The sequence below is a fragment of the Lagenorhynchus albirostris genome, chromosome 2 (assembly GCF_949774975.1).
Source record: "Lagenorhynchus albirostris chromosome 2, mLagAlb1.1, whole genome shotgun sequence".
Classification (NCBI taxonomy): Eukaryota; Metazoa; Chordata; class Mammalia; order Artiodactyla; family Delphinidae; genus Lagenorhynchus; species Lagenorhynchus albirostris.
Genome location: NC_083096.1, coordinates 73,746,409 through 73,772,739, shown reverse-complemented (window position 1 = coordinate 73,772,739; position 26,331 = coordinate 73,746,409). Strand labels below are relative to the sequence as shown.

The 26,331-nt window shown below is 44.6% G+C and overlaps 1 protein-coding gene across 3 annotated transcripts; it reads left to right on the top strand.

The window, feature by feature from the left end:
• Positions 1-1,126: 1,126 nt before the first annotated feature.
• Positions 1,127-24,203, top strand: SYT11 (synaptotagmin 11). Of its 3 annotated transcripts, XM_060136511.1 has the most exons (5): positions 1,127-1,406; positions 7,555-8,372; positions 16,841-16,964; positions 18,482-18,785; positions 24,119-24,203. In XM_060136511.1, the coding sequence occupies exons 1-5, from the start codon at positions 1,373-1,375 to the stop codon at positions 24,120-24,122; spliced, it is 1,284 nt and encodes a 427-aa protein (XP_059992494.1). In that variant the 5' UTR covers positions 1,127-1,372; the 3' UTR covers positions 24,123-24,203. The 3 variants fall into 3 exon arrangements, with proteins under 3 accessions (XP_059992494.1, XP_059992487.1, XP_059992481.1); XM_060136504.1 differs by lacking the exon at positions 24,119-24,203 and having other exon boundaries at positions 16,841-16,961; positions 18,482-21,685; XM_060136498.1 differs by lacking the exon at positions 24,119-24,203 and having other exon boundaries at positions 18,482-21,685.
• Positions 24,204-26,331: the final 2,128 nt, after the last annotated feature.

Sequence of the window (26,331 nt, the reverse complement as noted above, 5' to 3'; positions counted from 1 at the left end):
ACAAAGATACACAGCTATCAGAAGGAATCAGGTATCCTGACTCTAGCTTCTAATGCATTAATCCAGTGTCCAGGAAGGTGCCTGGGGAATAGTCGATGTCCAATAAATTCAATACATGTGTTTTGAATGAATAACTCCTGGAACTGTTCTTTCCTCTTTTCTACAAGGACAGAACGTCAAAGCTGAAAAAATACATTCAACTCTTTCACCTTACAGGTGAACCATCAACAAATATTTATGCATTTAAATAATTTATTTGACCTGATTCTGTCTGTAAACAGAATCCAACAGGATGAAAGTATCCACAGCCAAAAATGATGAACTTGATGTAATCATGGAGATAACCGCCAGTAGTCTGACTCTTACGTGAATCATTCTAACTCTTCCAAACGTCAAGGAAATCTCTAGAAGCTTGGAGTTTCACTTGTGTCCTGCTTTTGAAACTACAGAATACACAGATCTGTTGGTTTGCTCGCTGGCGCTCTCCCTCTCCCTCTCTCTCTCTCTCTCTCTCTCTCTCTCTCTCACTCACTTCCCTAAGCAGTTCTAAGCACTTGAAGCTTCTGGAAGAGAAATATCCAACACTGATTAACTTTAGCACTCTTTTTTAGTCTTTTTTAAAAACAGCTTCAATTTACACATCACAGAATCCATCCGTTTTACTTATACAATTAAATTATTTTCAGTAAATTTTCAGAGTTGTGAAACCAACACCAGGTTTGGTCTTTAATCAGAGCTTCTGAAGTTTAAGAAAGTTTCCATAATAATCTTTAGTGGTCTCAGAAACGCATAACAATAAAGGCAACTAATACTGAAATGCAGGCAATATAGAATTTTATTTTTCCAAAATCCTGCCAGAACATTCCGCTGCTATATTAAGCCAAGGGAACCGGAATCACAAGATCTAGGGGATCTCATACGGTAAAGTACCTACACTTGTCCTTAGGCCTCGGGGTTTTCGCCTTACAGACCCACAGCCCATGAGTAGGCGGGGTCTCATTCTCTGGAAATCTTGGCGATGGGAGGGGTGCCCTCCCAGAGATCTTCCGGAAAAGGGCGGGGCTTGCCTTCCGGAACTTTTCGGACAGAGGCGGAGTCTTCTGCCGAGGGCCGTTCGGAGGAAGGCGGGGCCTACCTCGCATCAGGACCAGTCTGGCTGCACCTGCTTCCTTAGCTCAGAGCATCCCTGGAGCATCTTAAGAGGCGACCGCAGCTGGCAACCAGAGACCAGACCGTCGCAGGAGGCATCCGCCAGATATCTTCCCCTTCTCCTGACCTAGCGCTCTGCAGCGGCGGCCTCCGTACTGACCGGAGGTCCCAGAGTTGTCTGACCATTGCAAAAGCATTTATAGCAATAGCCTCTGATTACGACATGGCTGAGATCACCAATATCCGACCTAGCTTTGGTAAGTAGAATCTGGCAAACTAAGCCTGGGGTAGGTGAAACCGTTGCAAAGCCAAGGGAGCCCAGCAGCTGGGCAGAGCGTGAAGCCCAGACCAGGGCCTTCAAGTGCCAGCCCCTCTAGAATCAGGCCTGTGGTGGTGGGTAGAATCGGGCCTACTGTGGTGGGTAGCAGGCAGTGTACGGCACCCGAACTTAAGCTATGGGCTGCACGGGCTGAGAAGGCCAGAGCCACACCGAAGGTGGGGAGGTCCAGGATGCTAAAACCTTGTATGGTGCGCTGTCAGCACTGCTGGAGGTGAGAAGCAGAGAGCTTGAGGAGGATGTGAACCCCACCTTCTGGGGGAGGAGAGGTGAGGTAGCCCGAGCCCTCCCCCTTGGGGCACGCAGGGCGGTGCCCCTTCCTCCCCCTCCCACTCCTCAGGCCTGCGGGGGAGGGAGGTGGCAAGGGAGATGGGGCATCAAGATGGCAGCTTGGGGACTGTGGGCTGTGTGGCTGGCAGCCAGGGGAGGCGGCGGCCTCTGGGGAAAGAGGGGTGCGGGGGTGGGGAGCAAAAAGGAAGCCACTCCTTAAGCCGGTCAGCTGGATGCTGGGGCTAGGAGGAAACGTGAACCCTGCAATTTCTATTCTGCATCGTAATGATGGGATCCGTCCGTAGCTACCAAATGGCGCTTGGCGCTGCTGGGCTGGGGGATGACGTGATGTCTATTTCTGGGCCTCCTGGCAGCGCCTAGGCTCTTCTTCCCAGGCCTTTGTTCCCTGTTTCCCTAGGCTGGCTTTTCAAAAAGGGGGACTCACCCGCGCTGGTGCTGGCGGGGGCCCGATCCAGGCCGGAGGGGGAGGGGCGAAAAAGGCAGAGCCCGGGGAGGCCGCTTTGTGTACCAGAGAAAGCATTACGTCATCTCAGAGCTGCTGGTCCCCGACCCAACCCTACGGGCTCCAAGATCAGTTACACTCCCTGGAGCAGAGTGGGGTAGAAAATAGGGAAGCAGATGGGAAAGAAAAGCTCGAGAAGCGAGTTTTTCCTCTGGGGGATTCCTCCAAAATGTGCTAGGGTAGCAAACTTCCTGTGCTATGCTTTGCTGGCCCCCAAATAAAAAAGAATTACCTTGTTTCTCCCTCAGTTCTATCCCAGTTTGTATGGGAGAAGCCAGTGAGAGTTGCTGTCAGCCTAGGGTTCCTCCTTTTCCCTTAAGAGATTCTATCCCTCAGACAATCCAGAAGGTTTGAGCATCCAGACTCCAGTGTTTAGGGTGGGGCCACAATCCAACTAGGAAATGGCTTTTCTCACTCCCAAGTAAAAGGTTTCTGGAAATGAACAGAACCCAGTGTGCTCTATCCCCTCAATGCCAGGAAGAAGACATCAGATCAGAGAAAGTATACAGACGACAGATCACACCCATTTACTACTTGTTTGCACTGATTCCCTAAGGCGAAATCTTGATTATATTTCTTTCTTCCACTTCACCTTCTGCATTTTTATTCTTTGAGTCCTAAATTTCCAAAATAGATGTCCCTTTTGTCATCACATGAGCACCTCATGATTTTTCTTCTTGCTCTTTCTTTTTCTTCTTATGCCTTCTTTCCAACATATTCTTTTCTTTTAATTGCAGTTCCAGAGTCCTTGGAAAGTTAGATGCTGTAGAGGGAATGTTAGTGGAAAAAGAAATTATCAGGCCCTTACATACTACATTTTATTTAATCCTTACAAATATCCTCAAGTGTATTCATTATTATATATATTTGCTAGATGAGGAAACTGAGGCTAAGGGAGATAAAATAACTTGGCTAAAGTAAAACAAACTAGTTAGGGTAGTGCTAGGATTTAAACCAATTTCCAGTTGATGCCAAAGTTCATTCTCATTTTACTGTGTCACGCTGGCCTACTTGACAGGGAAAAGCTATTTTAGCAAAGGAAGTGTCAATAAGCAGGGCTGGTCAGAGACTGAGAGAATTGGACAACGCCCAGATGTGTCTTGCAGATCTTTAAATCCATACAGAGGATCTCCTCTACAGAGAACTGCCACTTCTGACTTTTTCACATCTCACAGAGCACTTCATTTCAAACTCCCTAGCCCTTGAGAGATTCACCAAGCCAACACTCAATTATCCATGACCTTGGAGGACAGAAGGAGCAAGCAGCATGGGTCACTGCAATTTACTACTACTTGAAAACACTCACTTCAGCTTTTAGTTCCAACTTCCTTTTCCCACCAAGCTTTTGACTAAAGCTAGACAATATCTCTGATTTTTCTAGTTCACTGTCTTGGGGGTGGGGGGAGAGAGGCAGGGGTTAACAAATACTAAAATGAAGAAGACAGTAGGACAAAAGCGGGAAACAAGGTGGAGGAGATCGCCTAGGTAATTCACAAGTGGATTCATCCATTTCTCTTTTTTTCCTTCTCTATCCTCCTGAAAGATGAAAATCCTTCTTCTTCTCTTTTACCTGCTCCACCTCTATTTTCTAGCAATAAAAGTTGAGGCACTGTAAGCAACAGTGGGGATCTCTCAAGATCACAGAGTAAACCTATGGTAGAGCCAAAAGGGTCACTCAGATGTCTCCCATCCCAGGCCTTTAGACTCCCTTTCAAATCATTCTCAAAAATATACTTGTCTTGGTAGTTCCCTGCTTTTCTCTTCTCATAGAGACAATCAATATTCAGTTTTACTAATCGGTAGCAAGCAATTTTCAGGAAGTCCCTCATGGGTGAATGGAGAGCCACTTTTTCAAATTGTGCCTATTCTGATTGACAACTGAACCCAATCAATTGTTCAAGCAAATATTTACTGAGCTCCTGTTAGATGCAAGAGACTCAGGGATTCAAAAATGAACAGGGTGTTGTTTCTGCCCACTCTCAAGGTGCTTACAGCTAAGGCTGCTCCCATTTTGTGAAACCTCTCCCTAACAGCTTTTATTTCACTTGATGCTCTGAAAATAAATGCTGTTATTTTTCAGTATGGCCATGGACACAGTCACCTTGGTTTACTTTGTTAAATGCCTTTACTCCTAATCTATATTAATATTTCAAAATGTAACCACTTCTTTTCTTACCTGGTCCCAACTTTCATAGAACCATGGAATGTTTGAGGTAGAAAGAATTTCAGAGACGTTTATTCCAATCCTCATTAAAGAAATCTTTTTTAGAATATGCCTGGGCTTCCCTGGTGGCGCAGTGGTTGAGAGTCCGCCTGCCGATGCAGGGGACACGGGTTCGTGCCCCGGTCCGGGAAGATCCCACATGCCGCGGAGCAGCTGGGCCCGTGAGCCATGGCCGCTGAACCTGCGCGTCCAGAGCCTGTACTCCGCAATGGGAGAGGCCACAACAGTGAGAGGCCCGTGTACCGCAAAAAAAAAAAAAAAAAAAAAAGAATATGCCTGACTAAGGTGATCCAATCTCTGAAAGTTTTCAAACGGAGATTCACTGCCTCCTGAAGCCATCTGGGCCACTGAGAGGCAGTTCTAACAATAATTTGATTCTTTTCATTGAGTCAGAATCTGTCTTCCTGTAGCCTGTACATGCTCATGTTAGACCTGCCCTCCAAAGTAAAATCCCATCAGACCTTCTTCCAGCAAAACGCCTTAAGTAATTGAAGAACGTTATTATTCCCAGACCCCTCAGCTCCAGTTCCTTCAATTTCTCCTCACTTGATATGGTTTCCAGGCCCTCTACTATCCTGCTTATCCATAATGTAGAGACATTCTGGTGTCAGATAGACCAGGGTTTAAATCCCATCACTGCCATTTGCTACTATGTGGCCTAGTGTAGATCTGAGTCCCCAGCTTCCTCAATTGTAAAGTGGGGATATTAATGGTACCTATTCAATGAGTTATTTGTTTCGGAGAGAAAAATCTCTAACATGATGCCTGGCAGGGATATCACAAAGGTACACAAAAAATAGCAATTCTCATTCTTGTCAGTACTAGATAGAATACTCCGTATGTGTCGTGACCAGTGCAGATGAAATTATACTACCCCTCCTGTGATCTGGACATTGCACTGATAATATAAGTTAGAATCAGCCTAATTATACTCCAAGCTTTTTGTCATCTAAACTACTAAGTTATTTTTACTCACACTCATCAAGTAAGGTCTCTCATTGCCTATCAATAGGTTTTGAAGGGCAAATCGAATTTTACATTTATCCCTGTTATGTGTAATAATATTGACCTCATCCTGTTTTTCCAATCTGTGGAAGCTGTTTTTTATTTTTTATTGAGGTATAGTTGATTTACAATATTGTGTTAGTTTCTGATGTACAGAATAGTGATTTGATTATATATTTTCTATATAAAAGAATGTTCTTTTTCATATTCTTTTCTATTATGGTTTCTTACAGGATATTGAATATAGTTTCCTGTGCTATATAGTAGAATCTTGTTGTTTATCTCTTTTACATATAGTAGTTTGTATCTGCTAATCCCAAACTCCTAAAGTGGAAGCTGTTTTGAATTGACTAATTCATTTGAACACTTACTATGTGCCACATGGTTCTAGGACCTGGGAATACAGCAGTGAACAAAACAGTCACTATTCTTGTTACACTTACCTAGTGAGGGAAGACAGACAAATATATGTCAGGGGTAATAAGTGCTATGAAGAAAAATAAAGCAGGGTAATGGGATATCATCTTACTTGGAGCAGTCAAGAAATGCTTCTCTGATAAGATGAAGTTTGGAACAGAGCCCTTCAGTGAGTGAGGCCATGAGCCAGGCATATACTTGGTGAAAGGATGTTCTAGGAAGAATCTGGAATATGCTAGAATCACATTTATTTCCTTATTTCCCCTGCCCTACCCAAGACTTACCCTAATGAGTAGTATGGATAACTATAGGCCTTATCTAGATCTTTAAGGCCTAAACCCAATTTGGCTTCAGTGAACTTAAGGGGGAGGAAATCCCCAAACCTAATTATCTAAGTCAGGGGCCTGATTTGTGCAGGAAAAGACAAGACTAGAGGAGGGGAAGGAAAAAAATCTGTTTCTGTTTAGTTATTTGTTTACTTAATAAATATATATTAAGTACCTGTTAGGTGTTTTTAGTGCTGAGGATACAGAAATGAGCTAAATAGACACAATTCTTGTCCTTATGAAACTTACATTCTAGTGAAGACAGACAATAAATAGTAAAATTATATGTGTGTGTGTATATATATTCTTATGTATATGTGTGTGCCTGTGCATGTTTGTGTGTGTGTGTGTGTGTGTGTGTGTGTGTGAGAGAGAGAGAGAGAAGCATGACAAGACATGTAGAGAAAATTAAGCAGGGCCAGGAAGTGTGGGTCTCAGGGGTGGAAAAGTTTACACTTTTAAATAGGGTGGTCAGGGAAAACCTTACTAAGAAGGTGACAAGGTCTGACATTTTCCACAGTCCCTATTTCTCCCTATTTAAAATACTTGTATTTCATACTAAAAGATTTTATTATTTTATCTTAAAACACAAGTATTTTAATTATTTTATTTATTTTATTATTTTATCTTAAAATACAAGTATTTTAAATACCTGGGAGCTGAAATTTGGAACATATTTCAAGTACTTAGACGCAGAGTTCTTCTACTTCTCACCACCCACCTACTTTTATCACCCTTGGGCACCCTACCAAAACCATCCAAAATCAACCCCACATCCTTCTACCCTACCTGTCAGTCAGTCCACACAAGCCCACTGTTGCAAACCCTGTGCTGGATGCTGTGGACTATCCTCCTGAAACCAGACACAGTTCATACCCTTGTGCAACAGTTGAGGTAAATGGGTTCTCCTGTAAAAAGGTGACCTATAACACCTTAGTCGACCTGTAGCCGACCTATAGGGCGGCTTTATGTGAAACACAAATCAATATGAGCAAACCGTAAGTGCTGAGGGAAGGCCAAGAAAAGAACAGGCAGTCAGGTGGGGCACTTCAGGGGAGGCTTTCCAGAGAAGATAAGTATTTCATCCATGTTTGGTGGAAAGGAAGAGCCGTGGATTGGTTGGAGAGGATGGGTGAGGGAATCTCCAAGAGAGGGGAGAAGTTCATAAGCCCAGATGAGCAAGTTTTGCTTTGGAGACTAGGTTACAGATTAGCTTGGCTCCAGCCAGAAGCACTAAGCAGGGGTGCTCTGGGCAGGGGTTGAGGTCCACCTGCCTTGACACGTCTCTGGTCTCCACCTTCAGATGTGTCGCCAGTGGTCGCTGGCCTCATCGGGGCCTCTGTGCTGGTGGTGTGTGTCTCGGTGACCGTCTTTGTCTGGACATGCTGCCACCAGCAGGCAGAGAAGAAGCACAAGAACCCACCATACAAGTTTATTCATATGCTCAAAGGCATCAGCATATACCCAGAGACCCTCAGCAACAAGAAGAAAATCATCAAAGTGCGGAGAGACAAAGATGGCCCTGCGAGGGAAGGTGGACGCGGGAACCTGTTGGTGGACGCAGCAGAGGCTGGCCTGCTGGGCCAAGACAAGGGTCCTAGCTCTGGATCTTGTATAGACCAATTACCCATCAAAGTGGACTATGGGGAAGAACTGAGGAGCCCCATTGCGAGCCTGACCCCCGGGGAGAGCAAAACCACTTCTCCATCATCTCCAGAGGAGGATGTCATGCTAGGATCCCTCACCTTCTCAGTGGACTATAACTTCCCAAAAAAAGCCCTGGTGGTGACAATCCAGGAGGCTCATGGGCTGCCAGTGATGGATGACCAAACCCAGGGCTCTGACCCCTACATCAAAATGACCATCCTTCCCGACAAGCGGCATCGGGTGAAGACCAGAGTGCTGCGGAAGACCCTGGACCCTGTGTTTGACGAGACCTTCACCTTCTATGGCATCCCATACAGCCAGCTTCAGGACCTGGTACTGCACTTCCTCGTCCTCAGCTTTGACCGCTTCTCCCGGGATGACGTCATTGGGGAGGTCATGGTGCCGTTGGCTGGAGTAGACCCCAGCACAGGCAAGGTACAGCTGACCAGGGACATCATCAAAAGGAACATCCAGGTGAGGAGGAAGAGTGTGTTGGGGAGGGATGGTAGGTTGGGGGAGAGAAGGGGACAAGTGGGAGGGGAGGGATGAGATGGATGGCAAAGAGGGGCTGTAGAGAGGAAGCTCTTGGCTGTCAAGGATAAGCAGTGGTCAAAGTAAGACAGAGAACCTGGCAGGTTAGGTCTCCTCCAAGAAGCAACTTCATGAGGAGAGAAGGGCAGGTAGCTTCTGAAATTTCACTTAGCGGTTGGCATCCTGATGCTGCATCCAGCTTGCTTGGAGCGGGCTGGCTCACCAGTCACAGACCCATCACTTCAGGGATAAGGGGGCTAATTTCTAATCCAAAATGTGTGATCTTCCTCTAGTGAACTTATTTCTCACAGCTGAGAAACTGTGAAATCAGTAATTTTCCCTTCAGCTTCCCTTTCCCAACCCAAATATAGAGATGTAAGTAGTATCATCTGTATGACTTTTAACCATTTTATAAATGAAACTTAACTGCTTCACCCTTTGGGCCCCTTACCCAGGCCCAAACCTTTGCCACAGATACTTCTCTCCCCGTTCCTCCTCTCCTCCTTGTTTGCATTAGAAGGGGGATGAGAGCCCTCCATCCTGCCTCCTCTCCACTGGGCCAGCATTGGCTCTTGAGTTATTTCAGGGATGCAAGAACTGTAACCCCCAGCCCCACTAGTTCATTTCCTCCTCAATCTGGGAGGCAGTGTAGCTCTGCGGTTCAGCACGAGGGCTCTTGATTCAGACTGCCTGGCTTCACCTTCCAGCTCACCACTTTGCAACTGTGTGATGTGGATGAGTTACTTAACTCTTCTAAGCTTCTATTTCCCCATCTGTAAAATGGAGCTGATAATATTGCCTTCCTTATGGGTTATGAGGATCCAATAAGATAATATACCTGGCATACCATTGCCCTTATGGAGCTTTCACTTCAGTGGAGGAGAAATACAAAAAAATCTTGGCAATTATCACATAGTGAGTATGGTAGGTGCTATGAAAGAAGTTGTTGAAATTTTACACTTAGAGTTTCATTCCTTTTTCAGGATTTACCATAAGGAGTTAATAGCAAGGACTTTGAAGTCAGACCTGAGTTTGAATCTAAATTCTACCCGTTAAGTGACTTTGAGCAAGCTGCTTAAATTCTCTAAGTCTCAGTTTCTTACAGGAATTAAGATGATGAATTTACATAATCCCTAGCCCATAGTAAACCTTCAATAAATGGGAACCATGATTATTATTACTATTATTATTTCTATTATTAATAAAGTTTGACCCCTGGGAGAGAGATATGATTTGTAGGTATTTATATTTTGTTTTGACAAAGTGAAGGAGGAAGACAAGGGAGGCCTGGATCAGTGGAGAAGAGGGTAGAAGGTTCAGAAAGGATATCAGGGCCACTAAAATCAACTGCACTTTTCCCAGAAAGAGCTCTGCCTGTAGATGCCTTACTGATCTCTTACTGCCTTCTTCAGCTGCCATCCCACGCCAGACTCAGTGGGGAGGCAGGAGGCTCAGGACTGGAAGGAGGCTTCCAGGCCAGCAGGGCTGAGTGTGCAGTGAGCTCCCAGAAACAAGGTTTGGCCACTGCTGAAGGGCACTGTGCAGTGCCAGGCTGGGGAGGGGAGGGGAGGCAGGAAGTGGCTCCCTCTGAACGTGTGTTCTTACCCCCTCTGCTGTGTAGGCGCCTGTCCCACTGCAGCCAGCCCAGCCATGCCATTGCCCAGAGAACCACTGTTGCCACGTGGTCCACTCAGCTCTACCTCACAGGGGCCGGGGGAGTCCAAACATTTCAAAGACCATTAGAGGCATTTGGTCAGGGCATAAACACTGGTCTGTTGCCAGGATACAATGAGACATCCCCGAGTCCAAGACAGCAAGAGTTCTTATATCCTCTGAGGTTGGAGTCAGAAGGCCTGGACAGAAACTGCAGTAGTGACCTGTCTCATCTCCCTGCATCCCTTCCCCTCTCCTTGCATTTCTTTTCCTCCAGATTCTGCCAACCCGCTCGCCTGATTCCTGACTCCCCTTTATAGCAGTTCCAGTGCTCTACTTCCTGCCTTCATCTAGCTCTCCTTGCAGGGTGGTTCTTTCCCAGCACAGCCTTCGCTGAAGCACCAGCCTGGTAAATCCACCAACTAGCTGGACTCCTTCAGACAGCTCATGCAGTCGCAGCCCACGGCTGACTGTGGAGGATGGCTCTGTACCAAGCTGCAGCTGGGAAGACACTGGCAAGGAAAGGGACTGATTTGGGCTGGGAACAAAACAACCTCAAATCCAGGACACTGGGCAGGGAGCACAGACAATGGCATTTGCTAAACTGCCCGGGGCTCTTGGGGAGAGCCAAGCTTCTTTCCACTTTATTAACACCCTTCAGGAGGGATAAGCCGGGGCTGGGATCCTGAGCAACGCCCTGAGCCAATCCTGAGCCAATCCCGTGGAAGAGGCTCCAGACAGGACACCCAGAGCCCCTGCAGCACCACCCCAGAGCCTTGCAGCCTCCCAGGTGTCCTAAGCCTGTTTTCCCCAACCAGTGCCAGTGGGTAGAGCTGTGTTCCATCCTGGGTCGTGGCTGTCATCTCTCTAGTCACTCGTCCCCCTGATTCCCTAGCAGTACAGCCTCAAAATGTCTACCCTAAACCCTCCCTACTGTAGCCAAGAACCTGCCCTTTCTGGATCTCCCCATATGGCTCATCAGTTAGAGCTGCTTTGGACTATTCCACACTGTCTGTAAAGAGCTCTTTCTGGTCTGGGTAAGGTACCCCCTTATAATAATGGAGCCAAATGTTCCTGGGCGGAGACTGGTGAGAACTGCATTTCTCTAGACAACCACCCACACCTAACTGCATTTCCTGACCTTTAGCAGAAAATTCAGCTCTTGTCCTTTCCGTTATTACAGTCCACTGCAGTCCAGCTGAAGAAGCCCTGGACTGGTCATGATTTCTGATTCTGTCCATTTCACTGACTAATTCTGGGCAAGCAGTTACCTACTCGGCCTCAGTCTCCCTCTAGGCTGGATCACGAAGGCTAATGGATTGACTCTGTGAGAGTACTCAGCTCTTAGGAATATACAGAAAGATATAAGAAGCATTAAAAATTAACACTCAATTATTAATGAAAAAAGTTCACAGTATAAACTCTATAATGCCCAAAACTCTCTGAGTTGGACTTTGGAACTGGATTTTTTTTTAAGTGGCAGCTTTTTTTTTTTTCCTAGTATGTTATTCAGATAGAAATAAAAAAGTGAATTTACATTCCCATAATACATCCCCCACAAGGAGAAGGGGGGTGGTTCAGCGAGGGCTGGGGTTAAAGAAGAGACAGTGGGAAAGAAGTGATTTACAAGGTGGATAATAGAGAGTTGTTAGACTCCTAATTTCTTCAGGTCACTGTTTCCCAAACCATTTCCTGTCTTTCTACTACCAGATTGGTGTTCATGACCTGGGACAATGGTCATGGGAATGATAGGATTCTTAGAATCTCAGATTTACAAGAGACCTTGGAGTTCATCCAGTCTAGTCAAAAGGGGCTGAAAAGAGAGAAAGAAAAAGGAATGTCAGTTATCCAGGAACAATAAAGAAAATTGCTATGTAAAATAAGTAAATAAATAAAACCACACACAAAAAAAAGAAAGCTATATTTGTGTATTGGGGAGAAGACAAGGAGGGATGTGATTGAATGTTGAGGTTTTTGTTTCTTTTGTTTTCTCATGACTGTGATTTATGTGTAGCCCTGAGAACTTCTAGCCCCAATGAAGGTTTATTGAGGACGCATGAGTCCTCCTCTTTGCAAAGATGCTGTGGCTAGAAAAATCACTGTGGGCGGGGCCCTGCTAATTATAAGAAATAGACTTATCCCTCGCCTAAGTATTTCCTTCAGCTGAACGTCTTCTTTAGGACCACTGCTCTTGTTCCTCTTTTCCACGGAGTGAGAAAGGATCCCGCTCTCTGAGAGCAAAGCCTCCCAGCTCTGTCAGGCATGGATAAAACCCTTTCTCCCCCTTGTCCTTCTGCTTGCCTGCTCCCCAACAGGGTCTTTACCTCACTAGGCCAAGGGGCTGGGAAACAGAGTTCGCTCCCAGCCCTTGACAAAGAGCCCTTGACAAAGAGTCATTGACAATGCCGCTTGGAATGGCAATTGGGTGGAAAGAGAAGGGGAGGGGGGAGGGGGAGACTTGAAACTCCAGGCCTTCAATGCAGAATGGAATGGCATTCAGGTGGTGTTGTGGCTGCAGACTTGGGCATCACAAAGGGGCAGCTGAATGGGGATGGGCGTTCTGCCCATGTAAAACGGCCAAAGATGAAGGGTGGGGGGGATCAGATGGAGAACAGTTGTCTGAGGAGTGATTTTAGGGGAGGAAATTATTGTGAAGGTAACCAGAAGTTGTCCACCTTCCCAACGAACTAAGGAAGGGGCACGGGATTTAAATTAGGATGATTTTGCTACAATGGATGATTTAGGAAACAGTTTTTTTTTTTTGAAACAGAGTTTTAAATAAATAACCAGAAAACCTAAGTATAATCTTGTACTCAATGTTATTTTTACAAATAAAACTCTTTTTTTTTAACTTTCTTTTTTTTTTAATATTTATGTAGTTTAGCTGCACAGGGTCTTAGCTGGGGCATGCAGGATCTTTTAGGTGCAGCATGCAGGCTCTGAGTTGTGGCATGTATGTGGGGTGTAGTCCCCCTGCATTGGGAGCACAGGGTCCTACCCACTGGACCACCAGGGAAGTCCCCAAGATTGCATATTTAACATTTAGATACCAATATTCAGGGATGGTCCCAGAGATAGGTATCAAAACTAGTTAACATTTCATTATTCATGGAAATGGAGGGGAGCAGTGGCCCAAATAATCCAGAAGTTCTTTCTAGATCAGCCCTATCTACTGGATGCTATGATGGTGGAGATGTTCTATATCTGCACCGTCCAGTATGGTAGCCACCGGCCACATGTGGATACTGAGCACTTGAAATATGGCCAGCGTGATTGAGAAACTAAAATTTTAATTTTATTTCATTTTAATGAATTAAAATTTAAATAGACACATGTAGCTAGCGCCTACTGTATTGGGCAGGCCAGTTGTGAATGTTTTAGAAGGCATTTAATTTTCTTTTTCGTGAGGGATTACTTTCCTGATGCCATTTGGATGTGGCTGATAGTAAAAATGAGCTTACCTTCTCTGACTGCATTCTGACTCGTCAAAAGGAAGCAGCCCAGAAGTATACTGGCTGGCAAGGGCAACCAGCCTGTGATTGTACACTGGCTGAGGGTACTTCCCATGGATATAGTCAAGAGCCAGCTATATGTTAGGGGTAAGGAAAAGATGTGGGGCTTCAATCTAGCAGAGAATACCATGGACATCTTTTTCAAAGTCTATTTTCTTTTGTACTTCAATTTCAAAAGCTAATGGCTAAGTTTAACATTCAGTCACATTCAGTACCCTACGAGAGACATTTCCATATGGTCCTGGTATGAAATATAGCCTCAAGAACTTTTTTAAGCCAAATGGAAATATTATCACAGGTCATTCCTCGAGGTGACTTAAGACATAATCAGAGCATCAACTATTAGGGTTTTTCACTGATGAGCTAATTAAATTATTTACTGCTGTTGTTCTTGACTGCACCAGACACACCTGAGCAGGCAGTGCACTAGCCCATGAGCTTCTGGAGGGTAGGGGTCTTCTTTGTGCATCATTTCAGCCCTAGCTGCTAGCAGAGTGCCCGGCACTTAGTGAGTGCACAGCAAGTCATTTTGGTGGGTATGTGGCGTATGTAAGGCTGGTGGTCAGTTTGGTCTATTTTTGTTCAATCTAAGAATTCTCAAGTAGATGACATTCCTTTGGGACTATGAAGAATACAAGGAATAGGAGTTGATAGTGGAGGAATGATTTGGTCTCAAAAATTTTTTTTTGGTCTCAAATTTAACTTATTATGTCCTAAAGTCCTCCTATCCCACCTCCTTTTGTTTTCTTTATCCCAGCCTCATCCCTGCTTCCTAAGCTAGAAACACAAGAAATAGCCCTCCATCTCTTCCCTCTCCCCTATATTTTCATCCAATTAGCTGCCCCAACCCAGAAAATCCTGACAATTCTTCCTGAGACATATCCTACCCCAGGTCCATCTCCTCTGCCACAGCCCTGGTTCCAGGCCTCATCATTTCTTCCCTAGCCTGTTGCAGCAGCCTCTTAACTGAGCTTTCTGACTTTGGTCTTTCTCTACTTTAGTTCCTTCTCTAGCTTTCACTCATATTATTATTAATATACTAACAACGACAATAACTGTCGCACCTATGCCTACAGACCTCCTCTTGCCTGGGTGCTGCGGCTGGCTCTGCTGTTTGGTTAGCTCACCCCCACTGCCCTTCGCCTGACCCACCTCTCTGGGTTCCTGGCCCGTCCCTCCTGCCAGCACCCCAACATCAGGCACACTCTCTCCTCTCAGCATTCTCTGAACACAGCCTACCCTTTCAGCACCCAAAGACTTTGTACTGGCCATTCTGCCGCCCTGCCCCACGGGATCTTCTCTCTGCCCGTTGCCTGTGTCTCTTACTCACCCACCATCAACTCAGCCCAGACGTCAGCTGGCAAAGCCTCCACCTGAATCTCTCAACAGCACTGAGGATTTTTTTTTTTTGGCTGCGCCACGTGACCTGTAGGATGTTAGTTCCATGACCAGGGATTGAACCCAGGCCCTCAGCAGTGAGAGTGCAGACCTACCCACTGGACCGCCAGGGAATTTGCGGGCTTCTCACTTTTCTGACAAGTAAACATGTTTGTTTACATCTCTGTCTCTTCTAGTGCGTGATAAGCTCCTTGGGAGCAAGAACTGAGTCCTATCAGTTCTGAATCCCCAGCACCTGGCATGTAATTAGTATCCAAATGTTTTTTTTTAATAAATTTATTTATTTGTTTTTGGCTGTGTTGGGTCCTCATTGCTGCGCGCGGGCTTTCTCTAGTTGCAGCGAGGGGGGCTACTCTTCATTGCAGTGCGCAGGCTTCTCATTGCGGTGGCTTCTCTTGTGGCAGACCACGGGCTCTAGGTGCGTGAGCTTCAATAGTTGTGGCACGTGGACTCAGTAGTTATGGCTCACGGGCTCTAGAGCACAGGCTCAGTAGTCGTGGCACATGGGCTTAATTGCTCCATGGCATGTGGGATCTTCCCGGACCAGGGATCGAACCCGTATCCCCTGCATTGGCGGGCAGATTCTTAACCACTGTGCCACCAGGGAAGTCCTCCAAATATTATTTAAAATGTTCTTGGAGGACTGGAGGTTTCTTTTTTTCAAGCTCAAAATAGAGCCTAGCATAAAATTTCAAAGTGGGGAAACAAAGTTATAGGTGGCTGGAGAAGACACTCTGAAGGTCATACACTGGGGCAGGCGGAGCAGGTGTGGATATTCACTTTGTGAAATGGAGGCACAGGCTTCAGAAAGTTCAGGGACTTGCCCAGGGCCAGCTGGTGAGTAATTGGCCAAGTTACTCAAACTTAAGTTTCCTGTCTCCCACTATACAGTCTTCAAAACTTTTTTTATGTCAAGAACTGAATGAGGGACTTCCATGGAGGTGCAGTGGTTAAGAATCCGCCTGCCAATGCAGGGGACATGGGTTCCATCCCTGGTCCGGGAAGATCCATCCCGTGGAACAACTAAGCCCGTGCGCCACAACTACTGAGCCTGCGCTCTAGAGCCCACGTGCCACAACTACTGAGCCCGTGTGCCACAACTACTGAAGCCTGCGCACCTAGAGCCCGTGCTCCACAACAAGAGAAGCCACCGCAATGAGAAGCCCGCGCACCGTAATGAAGAGTAGCCCCGGCTCGCTGCAACTAGAGAAAGCCCGTGCACAGCAGCGAGGACCCAACACAGCCAAAAATTAAAATAAATAAATAAATTTGTTAGGGGTAAGGCAAAGATCTGGGGTTTCAATCTATCAGAGAATACCATGAACATCTTTTTAAAAGTCTATTTTCTTTTGTGCTTCAATTTCAAAAGCTAATGGCTAAGTTTAAAGTTCAGTCACATTCAGTACCCTACGAGAGACATTTCCATATGCTCCTGGTATGAAAAAAAATTTTTTTTTAAAAAGAACTGAATGAGAGAATAGGAGAGAATGCACATCTCTGGTACACACTGTGTGCCAGGCACTGTGGTGTTTTACAAATTCTAAATTATCGAATCCTCTTATTAATCCTGGGAAGTTGGGACTATTTTTATCGCCATTTTATAGATGAGGAAATGGAAGTAGCTTGTCCCAGGTCAGACAGATGAGAAGTAGAGTCAGGATTTGAATCCAGGCCTGTCTGGCTTCAGAGTCTGCACTCCTAAATACTAGGCTATGCTGTCTCTCCCTGCAAATGATTTTATTTAGTATCAGGATTATGATGAGAACATTTCCTTTTTCCTCCGCGTGCTTTCTGTGCTGTGGCCTGCTCCCTCTGCCGGGATTCTCACCTGCTCTTTCTCCTCCCCAGAAGTGCATTAGCAGAGGGGAACTCCAGGTGTCTCTGTCATATCAGCCTGTGGCACAAAGAATGACAGTGGTGGTCCTCAAAGCCAGACACTTGCCGAAGATGGATATCACCGGTCTCTCAGGTAGCAGCTATTTACTTCAACCTATTTCTTTTTTCTCTTTTTTTTTTACATTTGTTTTAATTGGAGTGTATTCGCTTTACAATGTTGTGTTAGTTTCTACTACACAGCAAAGTGAATCAGCTATACGTATACATGTATCCCCTCTTTTTTTGGATTTCCTTCCCGTTTAGGTCACCACAGAGCACTGAGTAGAGTTCCCTGTGCTATACAGCAGGCCCCCATTAACTATCTACTTTATACATAGTATCAATAGTGTATATATGTCAATCCCAGTCTCCCAATTCATCCCCCTCCCTTCCCCTCTTGGTATCCATACATCTGTTCTCTATGTCTTTGTCTCTATTTCTGCTTTGCAAATAAGACCTAGATGTGTCTATACCAATTTTTTCAGATTCCACATATATGCGTTAATATACAATATTTGTTTTTCTCTTTCTGACCCACCCCACTCTGCATGACAGTCTCTAGGTCCATCCACGTCTCTACAGATGACCCAATTTCATTCCTTTTTATGGCTAACATTCCATTGTATATACGTACCACATCCTCTTCATCCATTCCTCTGTTGATGGACATTTAGGCTGTTTCCATGTCCTGGCTATTGTAAATAGTGCTGCAATGAACAGTGGGGTGCATGTGTCCCTTTGAATTATGGTTCTCTCAGGGTATATGCCCAGTAGTGGGACCGCTGGGTCACATGGTAGTTCTATTTTTAGTTTTCCAAGGAACCTCCATACTGTTCTCCATAGTGGCTGCATCAATTCACATTCCTACCAACAGTGCAAGAGGGTTCGCTTTTCTCCACACCCTTTCCAGCGTTTATTGTTTGTAGATTTTGTGATGATGGCCATTCTGACCGGTGTGAGGTGATATCTCATTGTAGTTTTGATTTGCATTTCTCTGATAATTTGTGATGTTGAGCATTTTTTCAAGTGTTTGTACTTCAACCTATTTCTATCTGTCCGCGCCCCACCCACCACTGCCCCTTGCCTGTGACGCAGACATCCCCTCTCCACCTTTCAGGACCCCTGGCACCTCTCATTGTCCACCCATTCCTCTCTCTGTCTACATTCTCTTCCTGATGAATGTAGCTGGGAAGGTGCGTTGGTTAAGCAAACGGGGTCTCTACATTTGGCGAGGTACCCTCAGTGCTATGCATGCATGCTGGGTGCTGTGCCCTCGCTCCAGGTGAGACTCAGCAACAAGCCTGCAGGCTTTGTTAGTCCCTGTGCCCTTTAAAATGCTTCTTGGTGTCGTGGGCTTTCTTTGGCCCTGACTCGAGGTGGCTGTTCTGTTCCATGCCTGCCTGGTTTCCTTGGCCCCTTGTCCAGGTGGGCAGACGTGTACACAGTCAGTGTACACTTAGTGTGCAATCACTAAAGACCACACGGGGTGGGGGATGGGACACCAAGGAGATGAACAGCAGAAGCCCCTCCTCCCCAACCGGAAGCCACCATTGTATAGGAGAGGACTGTGTCATAGGCCTGTCTCCCTTTTTCTGATCTCTTTGGGGGCCCCAGATCCTTATGTCAAGGTGAACGTCTACTACGGCAGAAAGCGCATTGCCAAGAAGAAAACCCATGTGAAGAAGTGCACTTTGAACCCAGTCTTCAACGAGTCTTTCATCTACGACATCCCCACTGACCTCCTGCCCGACATCAGCATTGAGTTCCTTGTCATCGACTTCGATCGCACCACCAAGAACGAGGTGGTGGGGAGGCTGATCCTGGGGGCGCACAGTGTCACAGTCAGCGGTGCTGAACACTGGAGAGAGGTCTGCGAGAGCCCCCGCAAGCCCGTGGCCAAGTGGCACAGTCTGAGCGAGTACTAATCCTCTTCTCCTTGCCTCTAACCCCAGGGCCAGGCTGGGCAGGGACGTGGTGGGGAGAGAGATAAACAGAGAAGTGGACTCAAAACCTCATTTTAGCTGTAGAAGAAAATTTCTTACAACACAAACCCCACAAAGAACACCCCACATGACCACAGCTGCAGATCAGTTCTTAGCGATGATGATTTTTCTCCTTTGCAAGGCACTAGGAAATCCCTTTTTTTTTCTTTTTTTATGGGGGAAAAAAAAAGAGGGAAAGACCTCTACAAGTCTATATATAAAAATGTAACCTTATACTTGCATGTCTAATACAAACTGAAGAAATTAGCCTAACTGCCAACATCAAGGTACAGATTTTAATCCATGAAAATTGTGTTTTGTGCCGAATTGTATTTGCTGACTACCTGAAATTGGTCTCTTTTTACTGGGCTTCTCTAGAGTTATTTTCACTCCCCACCTCTGTGGAAGAATCTTTTGCTCTTGTAAAACCTCACGTTTTTATCATCCCCATCTTTTCTCCCTGTTACCTCTTACATTTCTGCTCTTTGACTGAGTGCAAGGTCCAGAGGTCTGTAGTAAGCCAAGAAACAAAGGTGGAACGGATAAGGCAGGGTTTGCAGGAGAAAGAGTACTTGCGAAATGAGGTATGTTTGTTATTAGCTCTCCTGCTATGAATGGGTAAAAGGCAGTCCTTGATTAATTTGTGATCAAGTACACAAAGACATCAGACTTTTAGGTAGAATTTGGGTTTACAAAACTAGATGACTTGTCTAAAAAGAGCTTTGGCAACTTCAAATTCAGCTACAGGATAGTACCAATGAATACATCCAGCTGATCCCAAATGTAGGTATGAAGACAAGGAAAGGAAAATGAGATGACTGCCATCTCCCTTTGTAACTGTGTCTGGAAGGACAGCCATTCGTTGGTTGATGGTTTAGAAATCATCAGAGTTTTGAAGGATTAAACTGGCCTTCGTTTTTCCAGAAACGCTGAAAACTGAGAAGCTTTAAAGTCTTCTCAAGTAGCTTAGATGAGGTTAGTTTTGCTTTATAAGGAAAAGGGACTTCAGAAATTATTCTTTCTCTTTAAATTTTTCAATCATGGCTCTTAAAAATAACTAAATGAGTACCTGTGACTAAATTAGTAATAAAGATAACTTGGACTTTTTCGGAACATCCTTTCCCTGAAAACAAAGTGCTTAGTTCTTAGGACTTCTGAATCTCAAGATAATATGAAGGTATGGGTAACCACAGAGTTCAATCCTCCTCTGCCAGTGGACAATAGAGGTTGAGAGAGATTCAGCCTCTTGCTGGGATTAGAATTCACATCTCCTTATTCCTAGACCAGCCATGTCTCTTAGAGTTGAGACTTTTCAGATGGCAGAGACTTCACTGACAATAAGTAAGCCTGGATAGGCAGTAGATATTTTTGCCAGCCTGAAAAGGAACTCAAATAAGCAGCAGCTTGAACCAAGGCCTGAAAGATTATCCAAGATTGAAATTCCACATTCATACAAGAACATCACTATCTGACTTGCTTCTGAGAAGGGAGTTGAAGAGCTGAGTCTCCGTGGAGAGTGGTGATGTTGCCTTTGACATTCCCTTAACTCTGTGGATTTAAAACCAATCTGTTCCCCGCCCACCCCCCATTCTTTTTTTTTTTTAACCTGGATTCTTGACAATGCAGAGCAGCAGTTCTGAGCAGGCACAAAGCCCACTCTCTGTTCTTGTCCCTGTCATCCCACATCCCCCATAATCTGACTCACAATCTCATCATCAGTTGGGTTCACACCACCAGTCTCTATCCAACACTCCATGGAATGTAAATACTGTATCATACGTAGAAGAAAATAATTTTTGTTTTCTAAAAATGCATTTTGAGATAGTTTCATGTAAATCTGACAGGAGCACTCTGAAGCCCCATTAGGAAAAATTTTAAATGGTTCCTCTTCATCGCCTTAATGTCTAAAGATCAGAAATCGCTGAGCAACCCGCTTTTGTTTCCTTCCCAGAAACAATGCAAAGCAACAGGTGGAGATAGTCTGGCCTTTGCCCTGCTGTGTGTGCCTCTGTAGCTCCTCCTGACATAAGTCTGGGAAAGCAGCCTCACCCAACTCCTCTCTTCCCCACCTCCTTGTAGCTTTATTCCTTGCATTCTTTGGGTCTACTGAGCAGTGGGTGGTGAGGTGGCAGGGAAGGAACCAGTAGTTCTGTAGCCTAGGAGCTGCCTCGGTGTCTTTCTCAGAAAAATGGCAAAGAGGCAGACAGTACAGGGTTCCTCCCTCCTACCTCAGGCCTGATCCATCGTGCCCTTGACTTTGCTGTCCCAAAGTTTCTTAGCTGGCTTTGGCTTTCACATTTGTTCCTCCCAGAGCTAACGGATAAGGGTGGAGGAGGAATGCCTACTCCTAAGAGTCAGTTAAAAGACAAGAGAGTCACATTCTAGCTTTTGCACAAGGCACTCATGGTCAGGAATAGGTTAGGGAATGGTCACTTCTGATTTTCCAAGAGTCAGTCCTTCTCTGCTGATATCTTGATTCCTTTGGGAAGACAAGAGTTTTTCTTAATAACAAAAGTCCCTTTTATGAGTTAGTCCTTCCTTCAGTTCTTCTCAGTGGAGCACAGCCAAGATGTACATGTTCATGAGTGGTGCTCTGGATGTGCAAACAGATAGAACTGGCTCATGGGACAGGGGCGGCTTGCTCAGGAGAGGGAATAATGCAAGTCCTTTTTCTTGGAAGGCTTTTATTATGGCCACGATAGTGACATTGCCCTCACCATGCTCCTTCTCTGATGTGGTCGTCTTTCTTTACCTTGTGTCTTCTCTTGTAAAAATGAAACTCAAAAAATAAAATAAACGTGTCAAATTAAAAAAAAAAAATGAAAAAAACGAAAAAGCTAACATGAATTGTGTGAAACTGCATAATGCTGTAACGCTAACCTACAATATGTAATGCTATCTTGTATGTTGAATTTGTTAATGCACCACACAAGTGCAGAATAAAGACTGATTCACATTAAATAGGCCCGGTGACATCAGCATGATTTTCTTGGAAGCTGGATGACTATGAATGATGTGAACATTCAGACTCCAATAGGATATACTAGGGCATGTTCTCCAAAGCGTGGCCTCAGACCACCTGATTCAGAATCATCTGGGACACTTGTTAAAACATGCAGATTCCAGGCTCCAGACTGACAGTCCTTTTTCTAGTCCTTCTGTTTTCCTCTTAAAATGTAATATTTAAGATCATAACCACCAGAGAGAGAGAGGATGGCTTTTAGTGCTGAGAATTAGTCTGCCCCTTTCATTGGAAATATTTCCAAAAGCAATGCTGAGACTGGCTGATTCTGTTCTCTTATTTATTCATTAGTCAGGAAATATTTTTTAATCGCATCTCTATCATATGCCAGGTACTGGGGATACAAGACATTGATGAGCAAGAGTCCTACATTTGAGGAGCTTAGAAGAAGACAAGCATTAATCAATTAATCACACTAATAAATATTTAATCACAAACTGAGAAATGCCCTGAAAGAAAAGGAACGCTGTGTATACACGCAAGTAGTAGAGAGAAAGGAAGCAAGAGAAAAGGTTTAAAACTTTTTAAAGTTTCAGTTAAGGAACTATAAAACATTTTTGAATTGCAAAACTAACATCCTAAGCATATTATAAGAACACTAGAAAATAGAGAAGAGGAAAAAAATGAATCAAGATTCCAAAACCTTAACAACCATTTTGTCTTCTAGTCTTAGTTCCTGTACATTTATTCCCCTGATACATTACTCAGGATCATTGTAGAAAACACATAAAATAAAGTACAATTCATAGGAACTGGAAAAAATCCACCTACAGGCAAACAGTATTAATTTGGGCATATCTCCTTCCAATCTCTTTGAACTACTGTATGATTCCAATCATAGTATGTATATAATTTTGCATATTACTTTTTTCTAACATGATAATATAATAACAATGATGGTAAGAGTATCTTGGCACTCAAGATGTTTTTGGCTATAATTAACAGGAAACCCAATTCAAATTGGCTTAAACATTAAGAATATGGATCGGTTCACCTAACTGGAAGTCCAGAGGCAGGTTAGGCTTCAGAGTTGACTCAGCAAAAGGTCACTAATACTATGAGGGGCCCAGGTTCTTTCTGTGGGCCATTCTGACATTCAACGCTAGCTTAATCATAAGGCTTTTATATTTATAGAAGCACCCCCCCTGGGGCGGAGGGGAAAGGACCTCTCCTAGAAAGATAAGGTCAATCATTCCCAGAAGCCTCTAGCTATTCTCTCCTCTTATCTTGCTGGTCCAAAATGTGTCACATGGTCATTTCTGAGCCAATCACAGGCAAGGAGGATGGGATTATCTTTAGGCCATTTAGGACTGTCCTGGAACTGAGTATGGGAGATGGGTGGATTCTTGAGTAAAACATTTCCTTTGGAAGAAAGAATTGATGCAGGGTGGGCAATGAATGAAGAACATCACATAGTTGGTTTTTTTTTTTTGGCTGCCCCGTGCAGCTTGTGGGATCTTAGATCCCCGACCAGGGATTGAACCTGGGCCCTCAGCAGTGAAAGTGTGGAGTCCTAACCACTGGACCACCAGGGAATTCCCACATAGTCTTCTATAGTACCTTTCACTCCAAGGTATTTTCTCCTGTGATCTGGTAACAAACTCTCTGAAAAGAGTTGCCAACCTACCAAGTGCCTCACCTACCAATTTCAACCATCCCCCATACCTTGTGGTTTGAAAAGACAAACAGCCTAGTGCTTGAAGTGTTCTTTAAATAATTCAAGAACAACATAAGTTTTAGCCATAAGGCATTAATTTTTCAGAAAACTGAGAACAATTTATTCTCATTCAGTATAACTTTTACAAGATAGTAAGCTGTAGAGTATCTCAATTGCTGAATACCATGTTAGGTCAAATACACCTTCTGAGCACCTCTAATAAATGCTCAAAACTCTGCTTGGCGTTCAAGAACAAACTCGTAGAGGAGGGCTTAAAGCTCAGCAGGCCCAGGAATAGATGTGCTAACAGAAAAATCGATAAGAGCCTGGGAATTCATTAGCTGCTCTCGTGTTCAAGTCTGGGGAGCTGGTAATTCACCTCAAACATCATGGTAAACCTCAATCTAATTGAAAAGCTCTGACAAGCTGTAAGGAGGGACTCATTTTCTTTTTAATAGTAATAGCAAAAATAGCTAACACGATTGAATCCTTATCAATGCTGGGCACTATTTTAAGGACTTTATAAATTTAAAACTCAATCCTTCCAACAACCCTGCTGGATATGTGCTATTATTATCCCCATTTAACAGATGAGAAAACTGAAGTCCAAGGAGTGGGACTTCCCTGGTGGTGCAGTGGTTAAGAATCCACCTGCCAACACAGAGGACACGGGTTTGAGCCCTGGTCCGGGAAGATCCCACATGCCGTGGAGCAACTAAGCCCGTGCACCACAGCTACTGAGCACCGTGTGCCACAGCTACTGAAGCCCGCGCGCCTACAGCCCGTGCTCCGCAACAAGAGAAGCCACTGCAATGAGAAGCCTGTGCGCTGCAACGAAGAATAGCCCCTGCTTGCCGCAACTAGAGAAGGCCCACGTGTAGCAACAAAGACCCAACATGGCCAAAAATAAATAAATAAATAAATTTATTTAAAAAAAAAAAATGTCCAAGGAGTTTAAACAACTTGTTCCAAGTTCCACCACTTATAAGCAATGCAGCTCGGATTCACCCTGTGCACTCTGACTCCAGAACCTCTTTTTTCTACCATCACTACTGGTGGAGACTTCAAAGAAAGATGCAAACAGAGGCTACGGGAACTAATGCAAATTAAAATGTATTCATGCTCTTGATGCCAATGTCCTCAAGAATGTTTCAGAGGGTCATCTGCTATTGTATGAAACTGGACATTTTCATGATTTACATTCACTCACACCAAATCGGCCTCTTCTCAGGCATTTTTCCAAGTTAACATTTAAACATTATTGTTTACCAAGGAGTTGAAACTCCTGCTTGTCCTCCACCCCCTTTCACTCTCCCACCATCTGATTTGATCAAATCTCGCAGGAGATTTTGCACTTTAGAATTAGAGGCACCCAAAGGACAGAACTGAGACTCCAAGAGCTGTATGCTTGTTTTCATTCACTGTTGAATTCCCAACACCCAACACGAAGCCTTGGCATTCAGTAGGCACTTAGTAAAGGTTTGTCAAATAAAGGCAGACAGGCAGTGAACAAAATAGTGTCTAGGAAGCAGACCTAAAGCAAACAGAAAAAGCCTTTGCCTCTTCTTCCTATTTACTCTGAGTCAGAGTTTCAAAAGAAGTTTGGTCTAGAGTTGTTTTTTTGGTGGTGGCGGTGAATGTATATTAGCTGCAACCAGACCCACATACTCTCTTGAGTCGAAGGATATGAAAGTAAGAATAGCCTCAGTGTTTTGGGTGGGACTGTGCAAGTTATTTCTGACTAAATTGTATGTGCATGCATGCCTTCCAGGCCAGCAGAGATTTTATGTCGATTGCACCGTATTTGAGTACATAGTTAGACTCACTTTCATATAAACCATAAGTTTCTCTGCCTCCACTCTCTCACCTACACACTCCTCTGCAAAGAAAATAAGAAAAGTATCTGGTGGGGGATATTTCTGGAGCTAAAGACTTTCCCCTGGCTCAGAGCAAACTGTAATAAACTCTAGTAATAACCAGCTCTGGGAAGGGCAGGAAATGACACATGTCCCCACCCCAGCAGCTTTTGTTCAAAAAACTGGGTGACTTCATGATATAATCATGTGTGCTGGGGAATGTACACACTGAACCAAAAGCTGCTCATCATGTTTTTTTCTTCTTTTTTAAAGCAAGGACTATCAGACAAAGCTAAAATATTTCAGTAATTTTGTCTCAAGGCCAACTCATATTTAAAAGTTGATTGGGGGACTTCCCTGGTGACGCAGTGGTTAAGAATCCACCTGCCAATGCAGGGGATGCGGGTTCGAGCCCTGGTCCGGGAAGATCCCACACGCCGCGGAGCAACTAAGCCCGTGCGCCACAACTACTGAGCCTGCGCTCTAGAGCCTGGCTCGGCAACAAGAGAAGCCACCGCAATGAGAAGCCCGCGCGCTGCAAGGAAGTGTAGCCCCCGCTCGCCGCAATTAGAGAAAGCCCATGTGCAGCAACGAAGACCCAATGCAGCCAAAAATAATTAATTTTTAGAAAGTTGATATATATTTATATACATATATTTATATATATATTTCAAAATATCCCAAACATTAAGACCTAACAGCACTTTGTGCTATCCAATAGCTTCCTTCATAACAAGATATGAATTTATATTTCTTGACTGTCCCTACAGCCAAAGCCCTTGTTTCCTTACTCATTAACTACTAGAGCAGACTTCTTGTTGCTTACTTCCAGTTGCTCCCCATCCCCACACCACACTACATAGAACCACAATTTTCCACATCTGTTAACTACAACTCATCACTGCTTTAAACAGTCTTCCAATGATCTACCAAGACACTTTGACATC